This window comes from Giraffa tippelskirchi, chromosome X (assembly GCF_054371585.1).
Source record: "Giraffa tippelskirchi isolate mGirTip1 chromosome X, T2T-mGirTip1v1.2.pri, whole genome shotgun sequence".
In the NCBI taxonomy this organism is placed as follows: domain Eukaryota; kingdom Metazoa; phylum Chordata; class Mammalia; order Artiodactyla; family Giraffidae; genus Giraffa; species Giraffa tippelskirchi.
This window is the reverse complement of record NC_137289.1, coordinates 36,504,966-36,530,571: the sequence shown is the minus strand read 5'-3', so window position 1 is coordinate 36,530,571 and position 25,606 is coordinate 36,504,966. Positions and strand designations below refer to the sequence as shown.

At 42.1% G+C, this 25,606-nt stretch overlaps 1 protein-coding gene across 2 annotated transcripts in view; it reads left to right on the top strand.

The window, feature by feature from the left end:
* Positions 1-25,606, top strand: part of LOC145536418 (uncharacterized) — a 96,845-nt gene that overhangs the window by 14,726 nt on the left and 56,513 nt on the right. For both annotated transcript variants that reach the window (XM_081565767.1, XM_081565766.1), the window contains exon 2: positions 13,423-13,777. In XM_081565767.1, coding sequence (XP_081421893.1) covers positions 13,423-13,679 — 257 coding nt within the window. In that variant the 3' untranslated portion in view covers positions 13,680-13,777. The remainder of the gene's footprint in view (positions 1-13,422; positions 13,778-25,606) is intronic.

Below are 25,606 nucleotides of genomic sequence, written 5' to 3'. Positions count from 1 at the left end.
TTGTGTTACTGTTAATTTCCCCTTTCATTCTTGTTAGCATTTGCCTTGCATATTGTGGTGCTCCTATGCTAGGTGCATATATATTTATAATTGTTATCTCTTCTTTTGGGATTGACTCTTTGATCATTATGTAGTGTCCTTCTTTGTCTCTTTTCACGGCCTTTACTTCAAAGTCTGTTTTATCTGATATGAGTATTGCTACTTTTGCTTTCTTTTTGGTCTCCATTTGTGTGACATATCTTTTTCCAGCCCTTTACTTTCAGTCTGTATGTGTCCGTAGGTTTGAGGTGGGTCTCTTGTAGACAGCATATATAGAGGTCTTGTTTTTGTATCCATTCTGCCAGTCATTGTCTTTTGGTTGGGGCATTTAGCCCATTTACATTTAAGGTAATTATTGATAAGTATGATCCCATTGCCATTTACTTTGTTGTTTTGGGTTCGACTTTATAAACCTTTTCTGTGTTTCCTGTCTAGAGAAGATCCTTTAGCATTTGTTGAAGAGCTGGTTTGGTGGTGCTGAATTCTCTGAGCTTTTGCTTGTCTGTAAAGCTTTTGATTTCTCCTTCATATTTGAATGAGATCCTTGCTGGGTAAAGTAATCTGGGTTGTAGGTTTTTCTCTTTCATCACTTAAAGTATGTTCTGCCATTCCCTTCTGGCTTGAAGAGTTTCTGTTGAAATATCAGCTGTTATCCTTTTGGGGATCCCCTTGTGAGTTATTTGTTGTTTTTCCCTTGCTGCTTTTAATATTTGTTCTTTGTGTTTGATCTTCGTTAATTTGACTAATACGTGTCTTGGTGTGTTTTGCCTTGGGTTTATCCTGTTTGGGACTCTCTGGGTTTCTTGGACTTGGGTGACTATTTTCTTACCCATTTTAGGGAAGTTTTCAACTATTATCTCCTCAAGTATTTTCTCATGATCTTTCTTTTTGTCTTCTTCTTCTGGGACTCCTATGATTCGACTGTTGGGTCGTTTAACATTGTCCCAGAGGTTTCTGAGGTTGTCCTCATTTCTTTTGATTCTTTTTTCTTTTTTCCTTTCTGCTTCATTTATTTCCACCATTCTATCTTCCACCTCACTTATCCTATCTTCTGCCTCAGTTATTCTACTGTTAGTTCCATCCAGAGTGCTTTTGATCTCAGTTATTGCATTATTCATTATTGACTGACTTTTTTATTTCTTCTAGGTCCTTGTTAAACTTTCCTTGCATCTTCTCAATCCTTGTCTCCAGACTATTTATCTGTAACTCCATTTTGTTTTCAAGATTTTGTATCAGTTTTACTATCACTATTCTAAATTCTTTTTCAGGTAGACTCCGTATCTCCTCCTCTTTTGTTTGGTTTGGTGGGCTTTTATCATGTTCCTTTACCTGCTCAATATTTCTCTGCCTTTTCATCTTGTCTAGATTGCTGTGTTTGGGGTGGCCTTTCTGTGTGCTAGAAGTTTGTGGTTCCTCTTTATTGTGGAGGTTCCTCACTGTGGGTGGGGTTGGACGAGTGGCTTGTCAAGGTTTCCTGGTTAGGGGAGCTTGTGTTGGTGTTCTGGTGGGTGGAGCTGGATCTCTTCTCTCTGGAGTGCAATGAAGTGTCCAGTAGTGAGTTTTGAAGTATCTATGGGTTTGGTGTGACTTTTGGCTGCCTGTATTTTTGTGCTCAGGTTTATGTTCCTGTGTTGTTGGAGAATTAGCTTGGTTGTCTTGCTCTGAAACTTGTTGGTTCTTGGGTGGAGCTTGGTTTCAGTGTAGGTATGGAGGCTTTTGGATGAGCTCTTATTGATTAATGTTCCCTGGAGTCAGGAATTTTCTGGTGTTCTCAAGTTTTGTATTTAAGCCTCCTGCCTCTGGCTTTCAGTCTTATTCTTGCAGTAGCCTCAAGACTTCTCCATCCATACAGCACCAATTGTAAAACATCTAGGTTAATGGTGAAAAGATTCTCCACAGTGAGTGACATCCAGAGAGGTTCACAGAGTTCCGTAGAGAAGAGAAGAGGGTGGAAGGAGATAGAGGTAACCAGGAGGAGAGGAGAGGGAGTCAAAAGAGGCGAGACTAGCCTAGCCAGTGATCAGTTCCCTAAGTGTTCTCTACAGCCTGGAACACCCAAAGAGATTCACAGAGTTAGGTGGAGAAGAGAAAGGGGAGGGAGGAGATAGAGGTGACCTGGGGGAGAAAAAGGAGAGTCAAAAGGGGAAAGACCAATGAAGCCAGTAATCACACTGCTAAGTAAAAATGAGTACCGAAGATCGGATTATTAAACGTACAAAATTGATAACAAATACCAAAAAGCAAAGATTAAAAATCTAGAGTAGAGGTTAGACTTTCAAAAATACAATATTAAAAAAACAAAACAAAATTGCAAAAGTTATAAAATATATAATATATGAAATGTGCTTTAAAAATAGGGTCTTTTTTTTTTTTTGCAAGGTAATAGGTTTTAAAAACGAAAATTGAAGGAGTAGTGAAAAGCTTAAAAATTAAAAAATGATAATAGTAAAATATATCTAGGAATTTCTTTGGAGCTGTTGAGGGCGGTGTTGTGTCAGTTCAGATTCAGCTAGTTCCTTGTTCCAGCTAATACGTCTTCTCAAGATCTGTAGGTCCTTTCCAATGTAGTCAGTGCTGACTACAGGGTTTTAATCTGTTGCACCTGTCACTTCCAAAGTGGTTCCCTTTTCTTTGTTTATTTTGGCTTCCTCCGTTTGCAAGTCTCTTCAGTATCTAACTTCCACCCTGGCACAAGTGGGTGAAGGTGGTCATTTATTTAGGCTCACTTGTTCAATTGTGCTGTGGGGAAGGAGGAACACTGCAGACAAATATCACTGGCATGTGTGGGGAGTGCTCGCAGTGTCTGGGCCACACTGGGTTTGCCCCCATTCACGGCATGTGTGCTTTCCCGGTCTACACTGCTCAGGCTCCAGGTTGCTCTGCAGGAGAACTGTCTAAGGCGGGCCCTGGGTTGCGTGCACTTCCCAGGTCTAAGCCACTCAGGTTCAGGTTCTTGGGTACTCCACAAAGGCACAGACTTGGTTGGGCCTGCGTTTTGTGCCCATTCTAGATCCGAGCAGCTGAGGCAACCAGGTGCTTGGCGAGTGCACTCTCCCCAGGTGGGGTGGTGCATCTTATCACCTCCCTCATCCCAGCCGCTCGGTTTCCCGGGTGCGCAGCAGGAGTGCCATCTCAGGTGTGCCGTGTGTCTCCTCTGGGGAGCTGATCTCTGGCTGCGACCCTCCTGGCATCCATCCAGGATCCCAGGAAGACTTGGTTGGCAAGTGGGAGCCTGCTCACAGTTTGGTCGAGGATGCCGTCTCTGGGGCCGAGTTTGCTCCTTGCCTTCTGGCTCTGGCTGTTGCCCGCCTGCCTCCCTGTCTCCAGCGGGGGATGGGCCTGTCTGCTGCCGGCTAGCTCTCCTCTGGTATTCACTCAGTCCTTTGTTCTGTGAGCAGGCCAGCAGTGCCTTAGGTTAGAGCTTTTTTGCAGGAAAGTTCTCTCTCTCTCCTTTTTTTTTTCTCTCTCTGGCTACCCCACGGTTTGGGTTGTCTTACATTAGCTCCCTCAGATTTCCCTCAGAGCATTCAGGCTTGGTCCCTACCCTAAGCAATGCACCACATGCCTCCCTGTTCAGCCCCCGCTTGCTGGTGGCAGACACGAGCATCTGGGCTACTTCTCCGCTGGGAGTTGCAGTTAGGTGCATAATCTGTGGATTTTATTTATTTATTTTTTCCTCCCAGTTATGTTGACCTCTGAGGTTCCAAAACTCCCCACAGACCCGCCAGTGAGAGGGTTTCCTGGTGTTTGGAAACTTCTCCTCTTTTACGACTCCCTCCCTGGGATGGGTCTCTGTCCCTAACTCTTTTGTCTCTCTATCTTTTATATTTTGTCTTACCTCCCTTTGAAGACAATGGGCTGCCTTTCTGGGCACCTGGTGTCCTCTGCCAGCATTCAGAAGTTGTTTTGTGGTGTTTGCTCAGCGTTCAAATGATCTTTCGATGAATTTGTGGGGGAGAAAGTGGTCTCCCCGTCCTATTCCTCTGCCATCTTAGGACTGCCCCTTAAAAGAATAATTTTTTTAAAACACCATATTTTCCATTACCTCTTTATGGTTCTACCCAAACTGACCAAGTACTGAAAATTATCATGATCAAAAAAGTACCAAACCATAAGACATGAGAGCATCAAGTCATCAAATATCATACATTTATGTATTCATTCAAATATTTTAAGCAGCTACTATATGTACTGAACACATACTGTGTGACTGGCACTGTGTTAGAGGCAATCAAGAAAGCCAAGGTCTCTGTCCTTTTATATAGCTTATCATCTAGTGGGAGAATCAATCACACTTATTATTTTTGTGAGGCTAATTTTTTTTTCATATTATATGTCATTTGAGTGCTCTCTTTCCTTCTAAAGTTTTGACCAAGATGGTTTAACAATAGCTCCAAGAACAGTGTCTTGTATATAGACAACATTGTAGACTAGCAGAGGTAGAAGAAAACTAAGAGATCTCCAGTTCAACCTACACCCAATGCAAGAATTTCTCTGATAGCATTATCATGACAAGTTTTAGCTTCTCCTTGGCCAAGTTCAATAACAAAGGACTAACTAGAAGACCATAGATCACCCTGAAAAGAATGTGCTTTACATTATTGTTAGATCAGTTTGTAAATTTATTCACTATGTCAACAAATATTCATAGAGTTTTATAATAAGAAATAGCCCAGTCTCTTCATTTTAAGGATGAGTAACAGAGGCTGACAGTTTAAATGATTTTTTCTAGTTTCTAGGGATGAGAGAATAACAAATCAAGGACAAGAATAGGGTTGTTGTAATCCAAGTTCACCATACTTTTCACTCTCAGGTGATAATTTCCCCAGAATATTAAGGAAAAAGAAAAATATACCTCCACAAAGGAGTAGACCTAAAAGTACTTTCTTGTCACTTTATGGTTAAGGTCTTTATAAGTTTCAGTGTTATCATTTTAAGGTTCTTGCAAGAGGTAAAATAAGAAAATGTAATAGGCCCATGTTGGGCTTCCCTGATAACTCAGTTGGTAAAGAATCCACCTGCAATGCAGGAGACCCCAGTTTGATTCCTGGGCTGGGAAGATCTGCTGGAGAAGGGATAGGCTACCCACTCCAGTATTCTTGGGCTTCCCTGTGGTTCAGCTGGTAAAGAATCCGCCTGTAATGTGGGAGACCTGGGTTTGATCCCTGGGTTGGAAAGATCCTCTGGAGAAGGGAAAGGTAGGCTACAAGAATTCCATGGTCCATGGTGTTATGAAGAGTCGGCCGGGACTTTCACTTTCACTTTTCAATAGGCCTATGTTACATACTCGGAGGAATCTATCATGATGCATAGCCAAGGTACATACTTAGGTTTAGAAGCATTTTTGTTTTCTAGATTCTAGTGCTTTAATCATGTGTGTGTGCTTAGTCTCAGCCATGTCTGACTTTTTGCCACCCTATGGACAGTAGCCTGCCAAGCTCTTCTGCCCATGGGATTCTCCAGGCAAGAATACTGGAGTGGGTAGTCATTCCCATCCCCTTCTCTAGGGGATCTTCCCTATCCAGGGATTGAACCCGTGTCTCCTGCATTGCAGGCAGATTCTTTATAGTCTGAGCCACCAGGGAAGACCCCTTTAATCATAAATATGACAGATATCAAGAATTTGATAATAAAAGCTGTGTGGGAAAAAAATCATGTGGCTTTGTCTCTGTTTAAAAATGTGTCTCTAACAGTTTGATCTTCTAACATGCCTATCAAAATAGTTAAGCACTTAACTCCTAGCTTAGAGCACTGGTGCTAATATTATTTCGCTTTTAATAATCAAGCAAGAGAAATTAAGAACTCAGGGAAAGAGCCTAAAATTTGCATAAGGACAACACCCACCAATCCTCCACAGTGTGTTTAATTATTCTAGTCAGTCAGTGTCTGAGGTGTGTGGACAGTGAATGGAGCTGTTTTTAGCACTGTAGGGTGACAGCTTAGCTTTAGAACCAAAAGCGAAAATAGATAAGTACTTGGCTGATAGGAAACAGCATGAGATAGTGATCACCATATTATTTCAGTCAAAGCACTGATGGAAAATATGTGATATAACTTTATTATCTATTTTATGCAATTGTATGGTGACAAGTACAGAATATTGTTGAATCACGCAAAATCGTTCCATGGTTAAAACCTGAGCTTTTTGTTATGCTACATTCACCTTAAAAATAGATCTGAAATGCTAATCGGTAATTATTATGCTGTAAAACATTAATGAATTGACACTGAATCCTATTAGACATTTGGATTTATTTTATTCATACTAAGCATTATTGAGTCCCAAATCAAGTTCTCTAGCTTACTGAATGCCATCTTTTCAAACAACTATTTTCATGCTCAGAACAGAAAGCTTCCTGTTGCTGTAAGTGAAATTATCAGAAGACATACTTTAGTAACCAATTGCAGCCCAATTGACTGAGGTATGATGGATGTTTAATAGTTCGAGTACTCAGTGTTACACTGTGTTCTTGACATCAAAAGTCCTTATCATTGATTAGGATCAACTTTGATTAGTGCTCAGCAGAACCCAGACCAAATGGAAACAGACCCCTGGCCTGGCATCATGCCACACTATGGAGCTGTTAGGTGAACTTATTTAAACCAGTATGATGTATATTTAAAGAAGAGGAAGAATTCATAATCAAACTCTCCCTTAAGCCCCCTAAATCAGTCAATACATACTCAAATCTGGCTGAATTGCTACAGCTCTGAGTAATCATATCAACGTAATAAAGTATTTCATTAGGTGGTCTAGTTGCACCATTATTGTTATTATCTGGGCCTCTGGTATTCCTTTTTTTCTCCAGTTCAACAGTTACCCTTTATCGTACGCTTATAGTTTAGACTTTTAAATAAAGTTCCATTAAATGCATTCATAATATTTTTCATTTGTCAAACATTTAACAGAATGTATACATGTGCCGGGCTTCCCAAGTGGCTCAGTGGATAAAGAATCTGCCTGCGATACAAGAGATACAGGAGACGTGGGTTCGATCCCTGGGTGGGGAAGGTCCCCTAGAGGAGGAAATAACAACCCATTCCAATATTCCTCCTTGGACAATACCATGGACAGAGGAGCCTGTCAGGCTATAGTCCATAGTGTCGTAAAGAGTCGAAAACGACTGAAACAACTGAGCAAGCATGAGCATACGCACATACATGTGCCAGGAAGTCTTTTATGTATTGCAGAAATAGAGATGAAGAGAATGTTTATCCTTCCTTCAAGGATAAAAAGTCATCTAGACAGTTATCCTGTTAACATGTTAAGTGCTAAGAAAAAGATAAGCTCCAGGTACTATAGTAATTCAGTAGAGGGAAATCGACATTTAGCTGGAAGGGGCAGTCATGGAAGGCTTCTTGGTGGTCAGGCAGTCAGTTCAATCGCTCAGTCGTGTCTGACTCTTAGCGACCCCATGAACTGCAGCACGCCAGGCCTCCCTGTCCATCACCAACTCCCTGAGTCCACCAAACCCATGTCCATCAAGTCGGTGATGCCATCCAACCATCTCATTCTCTGTTGTCCCCTTCTTTTCCTGCCCTCAATCTTTCCCAGCAGCAAGGTCTTTTCAAATGAGTCAGCTTTTTGCATCAGGTGGCCAAAGTATTGGAGTTTCAGCTTCAACATCAGTCCTTCCAGTGAACACCCAGGACTGCTCTCCTTTAGGATGGACTGGTTGGATCTCCTTGCAGTCCAAGGGACTCTCAAGAGTCTTCTGCAACACCACAGTTCAAAAGCATCAATTCTGCGGTGCTCAGCTTTCTTCACTTTTGTTGGCAAAGTAATGTCTCTGCTTTTAAATATGCTATCTAGGTTGGCCATAACCTTCCTTCCAAGGAGTAAGCGTCTTTTAATTTCATGGCTGCAATCACCATCAGCAGTGATTTTAGAGCCCCCAAAAATAAAGTCTGACACAGTTTGCACTGTTTCCCCATCTATTTCCCATGAAGTGATGGGACCAGATGCCATGATCTTACTTTTCTGAACGTTGAGCTTTAGCCAACTTTTTCACTCTCCTCTTTCACTTTCATCAGGAGGCTCTTTAGTTCTTCTTCACTTTCTGCCATAAGGGTGGTGTCATCTGCATATCTGAGGTTATTGATGTTTCTCCCGGCAATCTTGATTCCAGCTTGTGTTTCTTCCAGCCCAGCGTTTCTCATGATGTACTCTGCATATAAGTTAAATAATCAGGGTGACAATATACAGCCTTGACGTACTCCTTTTCCTATTTGGAACCAGTCTGTTGTTCCATGTCCAGTTCTAACTGTTGCTTCCTGACCTGCATACAGGTTTCTCAAGAGGCAGGTCAGGTGGTCTGGTATTCCCATCTCTTGAAGAATTTTCCACAGTTTATTGTGATCCACACAGTCAAAGGCTTTGGCATAGTCAATAAAGCAGAAAGAGATGTTTTTCTGGTACTCTCTTGCTTTTTCGATGATCCAGTGGATATTGGCAATTTGATCTCTGGTTCCTCTGCCTTTTCTAAAACCAGCTTGAACATCTGGAAGTTCATGGTTCACGTATTGCTGAAGCCTGGCTTGGAGAATTTTGAGCATTACTTTACTAGCATGTGAGATGAGTGCAGTTGTGCGGTAGTTTGAGCATTCTTTGGCATTGCCTTTCTTTGGGATTGGAATGAAAACTGACCTTTTCCAGTCCTGTGGCCACTGCTGAGTTTTGCTAAGTGAAACAAGTGAAAGGCAAATACTGTATAATGCTAGTCATATGCAGAATCTGCTGCTGCTGCTGCTGCTGCTATGTCAATTCAGTAGTGTCCGACTCTGTGCGACCCCATAGATGGCAGCCCACCAGGCTCCCCTGTCCCTGGGATTCTCCAGGCAAGAATACTGGAGTGGGTTGCCATTTCCTTCTCCAGTACATGAAAGTGAAAAGTGAAAGTGAAGATGCTCAGTCGTGTCCGACTCTTAGTGATCCCATCGACTGCAGCCAACCGGGCTCCACCATGCATGGGATTGTCCAGGCAAGAGTACTGGAGTGGGTTGCCATTGCCTTCTCTGTATGCAGAATCTAAAAAATTCTAAAACATTAAAGAAGCAGACTTACAGAGAGCAAACTAGTGGTTACCAGTGGGGAGAGGGAAGGGGGGAGGGGCAACATAGGGGTAAGGGGGGAAAAAGGGTATTATGAGATTATATGAAAGTATGTGTGTGAAGCTTTTGATAAGTAGAAAACACTATAGTATTTTAAGAATATTTCGTTCAATTAAAAAAAAGCATTTTCATCAAGGGAATGACAGTGTTTATATCTGGGTGAAAAGTTCACAAGGACACTTTGCTTTTTCTTAGTGCCTTTCACAATAAGAAATGAGGACATCAGGAAATGAATTTGTTAGAATTCAGTGAGGGCCCTAATTGGGTCAGAGCCTCTACCTTCCTTTGTGTGCTGGGAGTTTTTACATTTAAAGCACATATTTCACCATGAGAAATTCATCAAACGACATTGGGCACAGTCCCAGTCTCCCATTCTGCACCTGATGCTGAGTCTTGCCGAGTAAGATAAGCCAGGGTATTGCTTAAACCTTTCTGGCAGGAAGTTCCTAATTGGGTGATGTTCCCCCTTACACTTACTTTTGGAGTCTTTCACAGAAGAACATGCTGCAGCTTCAGCTGCTGCTCCTGGGGGAGAAAGTGTAGCTAGGGATAAACAAGAGGAGTGAGAGAGATCGACGGCTGGCAACTGAGACCTGAGAACAAGAAAGAATAGTTACCTCCTTGTCGTTCCAGGGCTGAGAAACCTCTTTGTCCTTCTTCACCTCTCCCTCTCTGGCAGAGGTACCAGAAGCAGTAGTGATCCTCTGGCCTGACCCCTTCCTTGACTCCCCCCTCTTAAGAGTGACTGGATGGGCTGTGAGGGTGGCTCAGTGTCCCTGATGTCCCTTTTTGCTTCTCTCCCTGAGTTTTTAGCCTGCTTGCAAGCCTGAATGCTTACTCTACGCTCACTCCTGAGTAAATTTCGCTCTTCGGGTACTCCACAAAGCACTTTGAGACTTTGTTGCCGATGGGACCCGGCTTTCTCCTTTTCCTTCTCTTGCTTCCCTCCTAAGTCTACTCACCCTTCCCAACAAGGTACCTGTGAGGAGCTTCTGCTCCTCCAGCTGATCTTGGAGCTTTTTTATCTTTTCTGCATCCTCCCGCTTCTGCTTCTCAGCAAACCGCACGGCGAGGGCCAGGATAGTCCAGGCACAAGCCTCCTTCATGCCTCCTGGTATCGCTGGGTTATTCAGAACGTCCTTCAGCTTCATCTCCACATCCCCCCAGGACTTGAACATGTGCATCACATAGAAATAGGGACTGACTCCATTTTGAATTATCTGCTCATTTAGAAAATCTACAACTTCTTTCTGGTAGAAGCCACAGGCTGGGTCGTTAAGATTTATAGCCATTCTAAGCAAAGCTCTCTCTGATTTGTCTTACCTCGGAAAGCAATCGGTCACAGGATGTGGCCTTTGACTTGACCTTGATCTTTCCACTCAAGAGTCACCCTATCTTCATAGGAAGTTGAATGTCTCCTGGTGGTGTGAGGGTCTAGCCAAGGATAGAGTCAGCTACTTCAGCTGCTGCTGCTGCTAAGTCGCTTCAGTCGTGTCCGACTCTGTGCGACCCCATAGACTCTGGCAGCCCACCAGGCTCCGCCGTCCCTGGGATTCTCCAGGCAAGAACACTGGAGTGGGTTGCCATTTCCTTCTCCAATGCTACTTCAGAGCTCTGCCTAAAGCCTAAAGTGAGCAAGTCAGTTATCAGTAAGGTGGAGTTCCCTTTTAGAAGTGGATACAAAGATTACAAAACAAAACAACAGGCTTGTTTATCTCAGGCTTCTCACTCTAGCAGTGAATACAGACACATACTTAACATTTACTGAACTGAACAGGGCAATATGTATTTGTTAAGTACGTTGTGTTCCATCATGCTACAACCAGTTTTCAAAATCTTTGAGAGCATGGATAACCTTTTACCATTAGTATCTATTATACACAAAGGCTTTTTTTTTTTGAGTATAATTGCTTTACAATGTTGTGTTTGCTTCTGCTGTACAATGAGGTGAATCAGCTGTATGCATACATATATCCTCTCCCTCTTGGACCTCCCTCCCATCTCCCCCGCCCCACCCCTCTAGGTTATCATAGAGTACTGAGCTGAAGGTCTGATGTTGAAGCTGAAGCTCCAATACTTTGGCCATCTCATGCGAAGGGTTGACTCATTGGAAAAGACTCTAATGCCGGGTAGGATTGGGGGCGGAAGGAGAAGAGGACGACAGAGGATGAGATGGTTGGATGGCATCACCGACTCGATGAACATAGGTTTGGGTAGACTCCGGGAGTTGGTGATGGACAGAGAGGCCTGGCGTGCTGCAATTCATGGGGTCGTGGAGAGTCAGACACGACTGAGCGACTGAACTGAACTGAACTGAAGTGAGCTGAGCTTCCTGTGCTTTATAGCAGGTTCCCACTAGCTATCTGTTTTACACATGGTCATGTATGTGTATCAATCCTCCTCTCCCAATTCACCTCACCCTCTCTTTCCCCTCTTGTGTTCACATGTCTGTGTCTCTATTTCTGCCCTGGAAGTAGGCTCGTCTGTTCAGTTTTCTAGATTCCACATATATGTGTTAGTATACGATATTTATTTTTCTCCTTCTGACTTCCTTAACTCTGTACGACAGACTCTATTGTATATAATAGTTTATATAAACTTGATCACTGTACAAATTCTTGTTTTACCAAGATTTCATTCATGTAATGTAGAATTTGAACTTTATAATATATAATAATAATAAATTTATTAACTGTCTTTTTAGAACCAGGCATTGTGTCATTTTGAACACTCAAGTTCAGATAAGCCTGTGGCAAATAAAATTCAAAACTCAGAAAACAGCTCTTCAACATTATTATTAAGAATGACTATTTCTCCCATTGACAGATCTGCTTCATATATGAGATACATAGATTTTTTATCCTCTGGTTACCTAAGTACCATGAGGAATTGCCTGGGCCATGAGATACTCTAAATACAGTGAAGAACTGAACCACATTTCAAAACAAAGATGATTCCTACCAGCATAATTTTTCCTGGAAAAAAAAAAAAAGCAAAAGCAATAATTTGTTTATATAGGAATCCAGCTTTTGACTATAAATTTTTTTATTTTATTTTATTTTTGATTGTGCTGAGTTTTTGTTGCTATGTGTGGGCTTTCTCTAGTTGTGGCAAGCAGGGGCTACTCTCTAGTTGCAGTGCTCAGGCTTCTCATTGCAGTGGCTTTTCTTGTTGTAGAGCATAGGCTCTAGGCACATGGGCTTCAGTAATTGTGGCACACGGGCTCAGTAGTTGGAGCTTGAGGACTGTAGAGTGTAGTAGGCTCAGTAGTTGTGATGCATGGGTTCAGTTGCTCCAGGGCATGTGGAATCTTCCCAGACCAGGGATCGAACCTGTGTCCCCTGCATTGGCAGTCAGATTCCTATCAGATTTTATAGTTAGGACTAGGGAAGTCCAACGGAGAAGGCAATGGCACCCCACTCCAGTACTCTTGCCTGGAAAATCCCGTGGACGGAGGAGCCTGGTAGGCTGCAGTCCATGGGGTCACGAAGAGTCGGACACGACTGAGCGACTTCACTTTCACTTTTCACTTTCGTGCATTGGAGAAGGAAATGGCAACCCACTCCAGTGTTCTTGCCTGGAGAATCCCAGGGATGGCGGAGCCTGGTGGGCTGCCGTCTATGGGGTCGCGCAGAGTCGGACACGACTGAAGTGACTTAGCAGCAGCAGCAGCAGCAGGGAAGTCCAGACTTTAAAAATTGTAATCCTTCGTCATGGGTGGCATGATGCAGAAGTTGGTGCTGAGTTGAAGTTGGGAATGTAAGATGTTTAGGTCAACACCTTTGAAGGGAAAGGGGCAGGATTGAGCAGGGCAGGAGTCAAACTTCATGGCTTGCAGCCCAATACAGTCTCATCAAACCCTTGGCCAACCTGTCTCAGCTTCTTGGAAGTGAGCATTGGCCATCAGAATCATCACCCAACAAGGTAACATGGTCAGGCTTTGACACCTTCACTTTGTAGTCACTGAATGTGAGTAGCCTTGGAAATGGTTTACCTTGGATGAGATGCCTCTTGGAAGCGGATTTGCTGACTGCTGATCCCACTCCCCACAGCTATGCAGTAAATCATGCCCTAAAGAAGGGACTTGCCAGTGCATTTCTGTGTTTATCAGAAACTACATTTCTTTGAAACATTATTTCCATGTATGTTTAGGAAACAGCTCCTCCAGGATTCTGGCTGGCCTCTTTTCCTGAGCAGATGTTTAGAAGGGGGAGGTTAGTGGGATGATATATACCTCCTGCCATAATCACTTCTTGTTTCTTTCCTTCCTAGAGTCTTCTCACCTTCAGCTACCACCTCTGCTGAAATCAGTGGCTTACTTGACAGCAAGGCCCAGGCCACCAGGGATCCACTCATATCCTGCCCTGCTCCATTGTGTAACAACAGGTCTACCTCAAGCTGATGATCAGGGTCAGTTATCCCAAGATGGTGACTCTTCTTCTGCACTCTGGACTAGAAGAACCCAAAGTTCCCAGGTGGCAGTTACAGCTTATAACTTGCTGGGACTTTCGCTGTGCCTTCTGGAGTAAAAGTATACCCCCGTTGGAAATCAAGACTTCCACCCTTTAGATTCCAGAGCTGTGAATACTGCAGCACAACGTCCTCCAGTGAATTACTGGGAATGATGGTAAGTGGAATCACTTCTGTTTCCATAGTTCCGTTCCCAGACCCATGTATGCTTCCTACTGTGGACACAGTATCATGTAAATGCCTTTGATTCAATACAGACACTAAGTCCTGGAGGATGACACAGCCATCCTTGCAGAATATTGCTTCAGAATTGATGCTTTAGCTACATCTTCAATATGCCACCCCTACATTTTCTAAAGCTAGCAGCTCCTGTGTCATGTACTATGTCATATGACCAATGGATACTGTGGTCCTGGGCCATTCTCTTACTTCTTTTGCTGTGAAATAGGTTTCCTGGTATGATGTGATGTTATGTACGGTCCCATACTGGTGTATGAAACATTCTATAAGTCCCTGGATAAGGGTGCTCACTGAGGTCCTGCAGGTAGGAATGACAAACCATGCATGGAATGGAAATTGTTGACTCTGGAGAGAGTTCAGTGTACCAAAGGGTGGCCAACTGATTTCCAGGGAATGGTGTCCTCTCAGGGGTTAACTTTTTTATCTTTTTTTTTTTTTTTTTGGCCACACTTGGTCTTAGTTGTGGCACACAGAATCTTTGATCTTTATTGTGGCACGTGGGGTCTTTAGTTGCAGCATGTGGGATCTACTTCCCTGCCCAAGGATTGAACCCATGCCCTCTGCATTGAGAGCACAGAACCTTAGCCACTGGAGCATCATTGAAGTCCCAGGGGTCAGTTTTGATCTCCACTGCAAAACAGTTGAATATTCACCAGTGGCAATAGATAGACTAATTTTAGTGTGAGTTGAAGCTGATGGGCTCATGTGTAGCCTCTATCTTCGTCACCATGACTACTTTGCTCATGTGCCCATAGTGACAGCACTGGAGTGATAAATTCAGTCAGCAACATCCTTTTCTCTACTTGGTTGTTTAGTGCTTCTTTCAAGTCAGATGCTCTTTGGTGGATATGTGATATTAAAACCTTTATATTTCTTGTCCACTTGTACATGTATCTACATCCAAGTATGTCAGACATTCTTCTTCTTTTTTTTTTTTTTTTGAGTTCTTGGCTGTGCTGAGTTTTTGTTGCTGTGCTCAGGCTTTCTCTGGTTGTGAGGAGTAGGGGCTACTTTCTAGTTGTGATATGCAGGCTTCTCATTGTGGTCGCTTCTCTTGTTGCAGAGCACGGGCTCTAGAGCAGGTGCCCTTCAGTAGTTGTGGCACACAGGCTCTAGAGCGTGGGCTCAGTAGTTGTGGTGCACTGGCTTCAGTAGTTATTGCCTCGCGCATGTGGAATCTTCCCAGATCAAGGATGGAACCTGTGTCTTGTGCATTGGCGCGCAGATTCATAACCACTGGACCACCAGAGAAGTCCTTTCAGACGTTCTTATCTCCAGTCTTCCGCCATTTTTTCTTTCAGACTACTGATCATTTGGATATAGTTTAACCTCACACCACTTCTATTTCCACACGAAATGAATGGCCAAACACAATCCCCAAAGCTCTGCCAACTGGGAGACTTTTTCTTCACCACTGTCTTTCAAGGGCATTCTGATTGAAGGTAAAATATAATAGTCATCCATATACCCATATATAGGGCTGCCTTATCTGTAAACCAATTTGAGGCCTTTTTTTTCCCTCCTTCAGCTGGTCATATGGTAACCCCCTAACTGTGACCTGAGGGAGGGAGAGGTACCAGTGTAACCGTGGTTCTGTGCTTGGAGGTCTGGGCTGGCCACTTATGGGTACGTGCTGGTCCTCTTTGTGTTTCACCTCAGATATACTATTTCTGTCTTATAAAGGATTGTTGCTGGACCCACTCCAACATTTGATTTGGAAGGTCTAAAGGACTTGTGTCACCAGGGGTCAGTTCTAGCCACGTGGCCAAGCATTCCATTTCCCAGTAAAACACCTGGGCCTGGTAGAACAGTAGGAGCTACTTTTCAAGAGTTTTTGCCCTTACTTCAGGACCTCAGAGCCCTGGGTTGTGATTTTCCCACTAGGGATTGCCACAAATGCCACATGGCATCTTTCCTCACAATTAATACTTCATGCATCATAGGATCTACTTGATGTGGCTCAGGTAGAAAGGCTTTTGGCCCCATAACCTGGACCAGGTACAGAGTCTTTTCGTGCTCTGGGCCCCTCTCAAAGCTGACATCATTTCATACCACTCAGCACTCCCTTGTGGGCTTCCCGTGTGGCTCAGTTGTTAAAGAATCCACCTGCGATGAGGGAGACCTGGATTCGATCCCTGGGTTGGCAAGATCCCCTGGAGAAGGGAAAGGCTACTCAGTCTAGTATTCTGGTCTGGAGACTCCCATGGATTGTATAGTCCATGGGGTCGCAAAGAGTTGGACACAACTGAGCGACTTTCACTTCACTTCACTTCAGCATAGGACAAGAGTAATATTTCAAGGCATATGCTACCTCCAGAACTCAAACAGGTTTTGGGCCTCCTTTTGTTGTGGTAGGAGGTACAAGTTGCCAGCGTATGCCTTTTACTTTGAAGGGGATATATTGGTCTGTGCTGTGCTTGGTTGCTCAGTCATGTCCCAACTTTTTGCGACCCCATGGACGGTAGCCCACCAGGCTCCTCTGTCCATAGGGATTCTCCAGGCAAGAATACTGGTGTGGGTTGCCATGCCCTCCTCCCAGGGATCTTCCCAACCCAGGGATCAAACCCAGGTCTCCTGCATTGCAAGTGGATTCTTTACTACCTGAGCTACCAGGAAGGCCCAGGAATACTGGAGTGGGTAGCCTATCCCTTCTCCAGGGGATCTTCCCGATCCAGGAATCAAACCGGGGTCTCCTGCATTGCGGGCAGATTCTTTACCAGCTGAGCTACTAGGGAAGCCCATATATTGGCCTACTCCTGACCATTTCCAAAAATTGTGTGGATGTGGCATGTTCCTAAAATTTTGCAGGTTTATCTCTCACCATCTGGAGCATATATGTTGTATCAAGGTCTCTAACATGCTAGCCACTTTTTGTTCACCCAGCCTAAACAGCATAATACCATCAATGAAATGGATCTATATGATGTTCTTAGGGGATATCCATATTATCTAGAACTCTTACTACATTACCATATGTAAAATAGATAGCCAAAAGGAATTTGCTGTATGGCTCAGGAAACTCAAACAGGGGCTCTGTATCAACCTAGAGGGGTGGGATGGAGAGGGAGATGGGAGGGAGGTTCAAAGTGAGTGAGTGAAGTCGCTCAGTCATGTCTGACTCTTTGCGACCCCATGGACTATGGCCTGCCAGGCTCCTCCGTCCATGGGATTTTCCAGGCAAGGATACTGGAGTGGGTTGCCATTTCCTTCTCCAGGAGACCTTCCTGACCCAGGGATTGAACCCAGGTCTCCTGCACTGCAGGTAGATTCTTTACTGTCTGAGCTACCAGGGAAGCTCAAAAGGGAGGGGATATATGTATATTCATGGCTGATTCATGTTGAGATTTGACAGAAAACAACAAAATTCTGTAAAGCAATTATCCTTCAATAAAAAAAAAAACTATGTATGGCTGTACATGTAGATATACTATGATTAACTGTATAAAAGTACATTGTTTCCACTCAAAGAGCAAATGGACAGTGTGCAACTGAGACAGAAAAGAATGCATTTTCCCAAATCATACTGTGTAAATGAGGTATTATTGATCTTCTCTAGAAAAATACCACATGCTACATGGCAGCTATGACTGGAACTATTACTTGGGTGAGCTGTGGTTGTTAACTGATATTATCAAGTATCTATCCAGTCATAAGAAGGAACTGAAAAAGATAAACTGGAGACATTCACTGTGCCAGACCAGGAAACTCCTATGGTCTAACGGGGTCATGTCAAAGAATACATAGGGTCAAGTAAAGGGGCTCCCACTAGCTAAAGATGTAAAAAATCAGAGCATCAAAAATGCTTGAAATTGATTAAAACATATCAGTTTTACATATGCTTAGAGTGATATTTTAAAAACAAAGACTTCGTTGGTCAACAATATAAGTTACAATATCAACTCATTATTCTGAACATTGATACAGTTTTAAAAAATCTACCCCTTAGCCTGTCTTTCTTGTATAAACTGCATTTTAGAGTAATCAAATAGTCAAAGGGGGAATTCTTCCTTTTATAAAAATTCCAGCTAATAAATGCAGAAGGAATGACAAGATCAGAAAATCACAAATTTGCAAGCTCTAATTAAATAACAGATTTAGGCAAAATTACCCAATATATGCCAGAACCAGTCGGTGAAAGTCGAAGGAGGGAAATTTTTATCGGAAAGACCAGATTGACACCAGCTAAGCACATTAATCAAGCTTCACATTATTAAAAATGAGAAATACAGATGTTATGTACCTCATAATAGTATGTAATAAGAAGCACACGATAGCATCTCTGAAGTGTTGTGTCAAAGAAAATCGATACTGAATTGAAATAGAATCTAATCATAACTAGGAGTTCACAGGAAACAGAGGAGGATGAAGTTAAGCATGAAGATGAGGAAGCAGTAAGTCAAATGCTGAATGTAAGTTATTTCATAGGTAAACTACCCAGTTTTTCCAACAAATCAATGACATAAGAATAGAATGGGGAAGAGTGACTTTGACAAAAACCCACAAAGGCATATGTGGACCTTGACCTCATTTGAATCCTAAATCTGAGTAAATAAAAAATAGAAGAAATTTTGAGATAATCTGGAAATTTAAATACATAGGATTCAATACACAGGATTGAATATGGATTCAATATTGGATGATATTAAAATAGCAATAATGCTGTTGTTTTTCATCTACAATGCCATTGTTGCTATGTTTTAAAAATGTCTTCAGCTAGAGATGCATGAAAGACATAATGCCTGTAATTTGCCTTAAAATATTCCAGCGTTCTCTTCTGAATCATGGGGATATAGGTGAAAAAGAATTGTCGAATTATTGATAATTGTGGATACTATGTGATGAGTTCAGTTCAGTTCAGTCGCTCAGTCGTGTCCGACTCTTTGCAACCCCATGAATTGCAGCACGCCAGGCCTCTCTGTCCATCACCAACTCCTGGAGTCTACCCAAACCCATGTCCATCGAATCAGTGATGCCATCCAACCATCTCATCCTGTGATGAGTACATGTATGTTAATTTAGGTTCATTTACGTTTTAAAAATTAGATTCCTACCTTATACCTGACACAGAGAAGAATGTCAAAATCAAAACTCTGAAAGCTATCGAAGAAAACAGAGTAGAAAATAACTGTAACTGGGTAAGAACTCTTAAGATATAAAAAGCAAGAGCTATGAAGGAAAAGTTTCATAAAGTTTACTAGGTCAATATGTTTTTAAAATCTGTGTTAGAAAACACAACAAAAACAAGCTAGAGATTAGAAAATGATATTTGCAACCAGTATAACTTAAAACTAGACTAGACTACAGATGAGATACCAAGGGAACATTCAGGCTTCCAAGGTATTGCTAGTGGTAAAGAGCCCTCCTGCCAGTTGAGGAGATGCAAGAGACACGGGTTTTATCCCTGGGTGGGAAGATCCCCTGGAGGAGGGCATGGCAACCCACTCCAGTATTCTTGCCTGAAGAATCCCATAGACAGAGGAGCCTGGCAGGCTATAGTCCATAGCGCCACAAAGAGATGGACACAGCTGAAGTGAATTAACACATATGCATGCACGCACACAAGGGAACAATTCATGCAAAAATGGGGACAATAAAGGACAGAAATGGAAGGACTTAACAGAAGCAGAAGAGAATAAGAAGAGGTGGCAAGAATACACAGAAGAATGACACAAGGAAGGTCTTAATGGCCCAAATAAACATGATGGTGTGGTCACTCACCTAGAGCCAGACATCTTGGAGTGTGACGTTAAGTGAGCCTTAGGAAGCATTACTACAAACAAAGCTAGTGGAGGTGATGGAATTCCAGCTGAACTGTTTCAAATCCTAAAAGATGATGCTGTTAAAGTGCTGCACCCAATATGTCAGTAAATTTGCAAAACTCAGCAGTGGGCTCCCCAGGTGGTGCTAGTGGTAAAGAAGCCGCCTGCCAATACATAAGAGATGTCAGTTCGATCCCTGGGTTGGGAAGATCCCCTGGAAGAGGGCATGGCAATCCACTCCAGTATTCTTGCCTGGAGAATCCCATGGACAGAGGAGCCTGGTGGGCTACAGCCCAAGGGGTTGCAAAAGAGTCGGACATGACTTAGCGACTGAGCACGTGTGCGCACACACATATATATATTCCAAGAATACAAAGGTAATGTATAAAAGTATTTTTAAAAAACCATGAAGGATACATAATAAATTATTAATACTTTCTTCTTTTGTGTAGGAAGCAGAAAATTAGAATTGGAGATGGCAAAGGGGGTCTCAAGTGTTCTTGAGATTGTTCTTGAGACATGTTCTGTCATTAAAATCATAAGTTTAAATAAACGTGAAAATACTTGATAATTACCAGATCTTGATGATGGGCACATGGATGTTTTGATATTCTTTGTAGAATTTTGCATTTTTTTAATTTATAAAAACAGAAGAAAAGAAGACTGATTAAAAGGCCACCTATGGGAAATTGAATAATAAAATTAATAGGCTAAACTTTGAAAGGCATATTAAACTTTGCATATTACCATTGAGAATACATATTCAGTTCAAATGCAAATATGGTATTTCAAATAGATAACTCAAGCTCTTCAGTGTAGCTGATATTATATTAGTTGGCCTATGGTCATAGAGGTCTGTGACCACAGTACAAAAAAAACTGGAAATTAATGAGTATTAAAGAACCACAAAACAAACAACGTTGAAAAAAGTTGTAAGTTGATCTTTAGAAAATATGGAGTCAAAAAGCAAATCAAAACTTTCAGTTTGTGTTATTAGAAAATAATGGCAATAAGTTTTGTGATGCAACAAAACACTATATTCAGAAGATTTTGGTATAATTCCTTTGTGATAAAACAAGAAACTATACATAAATTACCTAAACTTTAAGAAAAAAACAATAAAATAAAATCACCCACTATATCAATTCCAAACTCTTCCTGGAATTTCAAATCAATTCATAATTTATCAAACAATGAAGAGGCAAACAGATAAGCAGAAGTAAACTGTGAAGAGTTTTAGCAGACATCCTTTTATATAAATAGCTAAAAGTTGCAAGAAAGTAAGTGAGGTGGGAGGGAGTAGGGGCTGGCAATACAAAAAACAAACCTGGAAAAAGAAATGATACAAGCAGAAGTCAAGCTTTTGCTGCTCATGGTGAGGTACTGTGAGGAGAAAGGTCCATCTGCTTTTCTTTTTTTTTTTAATATTTATTATTTTATTGTTTTTTGCCTGTGGTGGGTCTTTGTTGCTGCACGCAGGCTTTCTCTAGTTGCGGCAAGTGGGGGCTCCTCTTCATTGTGGTGTCTTCTCTTTGTTGTGGAGCACTGTCTGTAGAGTGCCAGCTTCTGTAATTGCAGCATGTTGGCTCAGTAGTTGCGGCTCGCTGACTCCAGAGCACTGGTTCAGTAGTTGTGGCACATGGGCTTAGTTGCTCCAAGGCATGTGAGATCTTCCCGGAGCAAAGATCAAATGGGTGTTCCTTGCACTGCAAGGTGGATTCTTAACCACTTGGCCACCATGATATCCCCATCTGCTTTTTTAAATGGCTTGGATTTAAAAAATTACTACTTGGGGGCAGGAGAGAAAATCTTGGAACTGAGGAAGACAGAATTTAGGACTAAAATCCATGAAGAAAGCTAGAACAATTGAAGGGCTACCTTGTTTTGAGAGCAGAAGAGAAAAAAAAAAAGTCTTATCTGCAAATAATATAATATATCTGAAAGAAAAGTATGTGTATCCAAAATATATAAAAACTCAAAATTCAGTAATAAATAAACACCCCAATTAACAAATGGAAAAATATTTGAACACTTTACCAAGTAAGATGTTTGGAAGATGAGCATATACAAAGATATTTAACATCGTTATCATTAGGGAAATGCAAATCAAAACCAGAATGAGATTCTAGCTTCACATGTATTAAAATGGATAAAATAATAAGACTAAGCATACAAACTATTGGAGAGAGTTGGAGGGACAAGAACTCTCATACACTCTGTGGGAAAACAGTTTGGTAGTTTCTTAAAAGTTAAACATGCACCAGGGTTTCCCTGGTAGTCCAATGGCTAAGACTGTGCTCCCAATGCAGGGAACCTAGGTTCTATCCCTGGTCAGGGAACTAGATCTCACATGCCGCAACTAAGAATTTACATGCTGCAACTAAGAGAGTCTGCGTGCCACAACTAAGACCTGACACATCCAAATAGATATTTCTTTAAAAAAAAGTTAAACATACACCTATTAAATGATCCAGCCATTCCAATGCCAGATATTTATGTAAGAGGAAGATATATGCCTATGCAAAGACTTGTCCATGAATATTTACAATAGCATTATTTGTGATAGCTAAAACTGAAAACAACCCAAATATCCCATCAATAGGTGAACACATTAACTGTAGTCCATCCATACCGTGGAATACTACTGAGTAATAAAAAGGAATGAAGTTATGCTACAGTATGATATTCATAATAACATGGGTAGATCTCAAAATTATGATGCTCAATGATAAGAAGCCAGAAAGAGAGTTAATACTGAATTATTCCATTTATGTAAAATTTGAGAAAATGAAACCTAATCTATAGTAGCAGAAGGCAAATCAGTGGAGGTAAGAACAGAGACGTACTAGAGGAAAATATTATAAAAATATACAAAGAGTCTTTGGGGGTAGAAAAAATGTTCATTATCTTGACTGTGGTAATGGTTTCTTGAGTGTAAACATATGCCATATGCTTTGACTAAATGAGTATTTAGGTATACATACGTTGGCAATCAAACTATAAAGGAAAGCAAGGAGACTATTAATACAAAAGTCAAAAGAGTTTGTCAGGGGAAGAGATGGAGCTCTGATGAGAGGGGAACATGCACAGGCCTTCAGGAATGCTGGAAAATTTCTGTTTCTTGACCTGTGGTGGTTTCTTGGATGTTCATTTTCTAACTATTCATTAAACTGTAAATGTATATTTCATGTACTTTTCTATGAAACATAGATTTATGTTTCATTTCACAATAAAAAGAAAATAAGCAATGATTAATAAAAATTGGTGAATATTATTAAATAATAAATTTAAGTAACTTGAGAATATAAAAAATTTGTGAAGGTTTAAAAGCAGATTAGGATAAAAGGTAGCTAACAGTTATCTAACCTTGGAATGCTTCGATTTCTTTTTTTCTCTATTTAAACTTATTGCCTAGGGAATCTCATCAAGGCTTCCGATACCTGTAGTTTACTTCCCCCTTAATTTCCAGATGCATATATCCAAATGCCCACTCACATTGTTACTCGAAAGTCAAAAAGAAATCTAAAAATAATGTCCTAACATCATATTGACAAAATTTTAGAAACATTTCTGCTAAATGATGAATGACATAATATTACCTATTTTCAATGCTGTTATTTAACAACATGGATCTTCTAGTTAATGAAATAAAACAAGAAATGAGAAAGGAGGCAAGAAGGGGAAAGAGAGGAGAAAAGGCATAAAGGAATGGTAATGAGGAGAAAGACAATGATTTGGAGGTAAACTGATTACATAATAATATAAGTGAGCTGGACCCTACAGGTCAATCTCATCTGTCTAGTGTTGGGTGTCATGTGGTCAGCCATTCCCATAATCCTAGGGTAGGAATCTTTCCCTCCCTAATAGGGTGAAAAGGAGATTAAAACAGCATCTCAAGCCACCTGGAGTTATTCCAGGTTCTTCCTGTACTCTTTTAACTTGCAGAAGTGGTTGATTCTTTGTCTGGACAGTGAAAATGCAGAGTAAACCTCGAGCATTTTGTAGTACCAGTAAGAAAATATTCCTTTGCATTTTAAAAAAGAACCACACAACTGAAGTTTTTTGGTTTGGTTGGCTTTTGTTTTCCCCCCACAGAATATTGCAGTTTCCAAAGTTGTAGCCAGAGTAATTCTCCACCCACCCTAATTGTTTTCCCTTAAAGTGAAAGTGAAAGTGTTAGTCGCTCAGTGGTGTTGATCTTTGCGACCCCATGGATTGCAGCCACCAAGCTCCTCTGTCCATGGGATTCTCCAGACAAGAATACTGGAGTGGGTAGCCATTCCCTTCTCCAGGGGATCTTCCTGATCCAGGGATCGAACCCGGGTCTCCTGCATTGCAGGCAGATTCTTTACTGTGTGAGCCACCAGGGAAGTCTTATCTTAGTTTATTTATAATTCTAAAAGTAATTTTGTAACCATAATACTAAGTCTTAGCTTCCAAGTGTGTACCAGACTTTGTCTTTGCATGGAGTCTACTAACAGTTGTGTTTATAACACAACATTAGAAATTTCCTTTGTTCTTCCGTTAAATTGCCAGATTCTCCACATATGTTGCTTCCGCATGGAGAGCTCTGTTATGCTCCTTGGTAAATCACATGAAGTCACATACAGGATGAAGTCCGGGGTATCTACAAGACCCCAGCAGGGACAATCCTTTACCATGCTCATTTAGACATCGAGAGCTTCACCATGGACCGGAAAATGCGCAAAATCAAACAAGGCCTGGGTTTGAAATTCGGCTGACCTGATGTACACGGGTGCATAGACCCTGCAACTGCTCCCTTCCCCTCCCTAAGCCCGGGTTGGGGGGTGGGTGGGACACTCCTCCAGTCCTGCCTAGCCCGTTGCCACCTGCGCGAGAGCCTGGACGATGCAGGTTGAAGGGGGTGGAGAGAGGGCAGGGGACAAGGCAGCAAGGGGGGACAGTGGGACCTGCCTTCTTCGCAAGTCATTGAGGGAAACGTGCCAGTTCCCCAGGGCGTCTTGCCGCTCCGCCACCTGCGACCCACAAAACTGCAGAGGGGCCAGAGCAGCATCCTGTGTCATCCCTAAGGCTGCCAAGTTTTATCCAGCATGTGCCAGGTATCTGGCACTGAGTGGGGACACGAGACATCCCAGGGGGCCTCCCCAAGTTCCTAAGAGAGCTGCAGCCAGAAGCCTAGGCTTCAAGCAAACCGGACTTATGGAGAATTACACAACCGGAAGTGGCCAAGCTGGGTGGGACCCCAGGTCAGCCTGTCTGTGGGCAGAGCCCAGAGCCCACTCCATGAACTGCCTCAAGCAAGGGAAAGCCTACCTTGACCAAGAACAGGGCCCCAGGCCTGAGCATTGCATGGGCCAGGTCCCCATTGGACAGCTGCCAGGACGGCCACGTACCCATTTCACAGGTGAGGAGACTGAGTTTCCATACCTTATCCACCGTCACAGAGTTGAAATCCAGGCCTTCTGACTCCAGATCCATCCCAGACGTTACAACAGGAGTGACCAAATCCAGCCTGTTGCCTGTTTTTGTTCAGCCCATGAGCTGAGACTAGCTTTTGCGTTTTTCAATGGTTGGGAAAATTATTTTAAGTAATACTATTTCATGGCACATGAAAATTATAGGAAATTCAAATTTCAGTGTCCATAAATAGTTTTTTTGGAGAAGGAAATGGCAACCCATTCCAATATTCTTGCCTTGAAAATCCCATGGACAGAAGTGCCTGGTGGGCTATGGTCCATGGGGTTGCAACAGATTCGGACACCACTTAGCAACTCAACAACAACAACATACACAGTGCAGTCCTCATTTAACTAGCTACTGTCTCTGCAAGCAGCAGTTACTCCTGGGAAGCTGGAACTCATAGCAGGAAACAAAAGAGAGCCTGAGCATAGCTACTTCAAAGGTGCATGTCTGAAACTTTCAAACAAGAAGAGCTACCTGAAGCACTTTGAGCAACTTGGCATTTGTTAATTGCATCCAAAAAGTCAGCAAGTCAAGGATAGTCT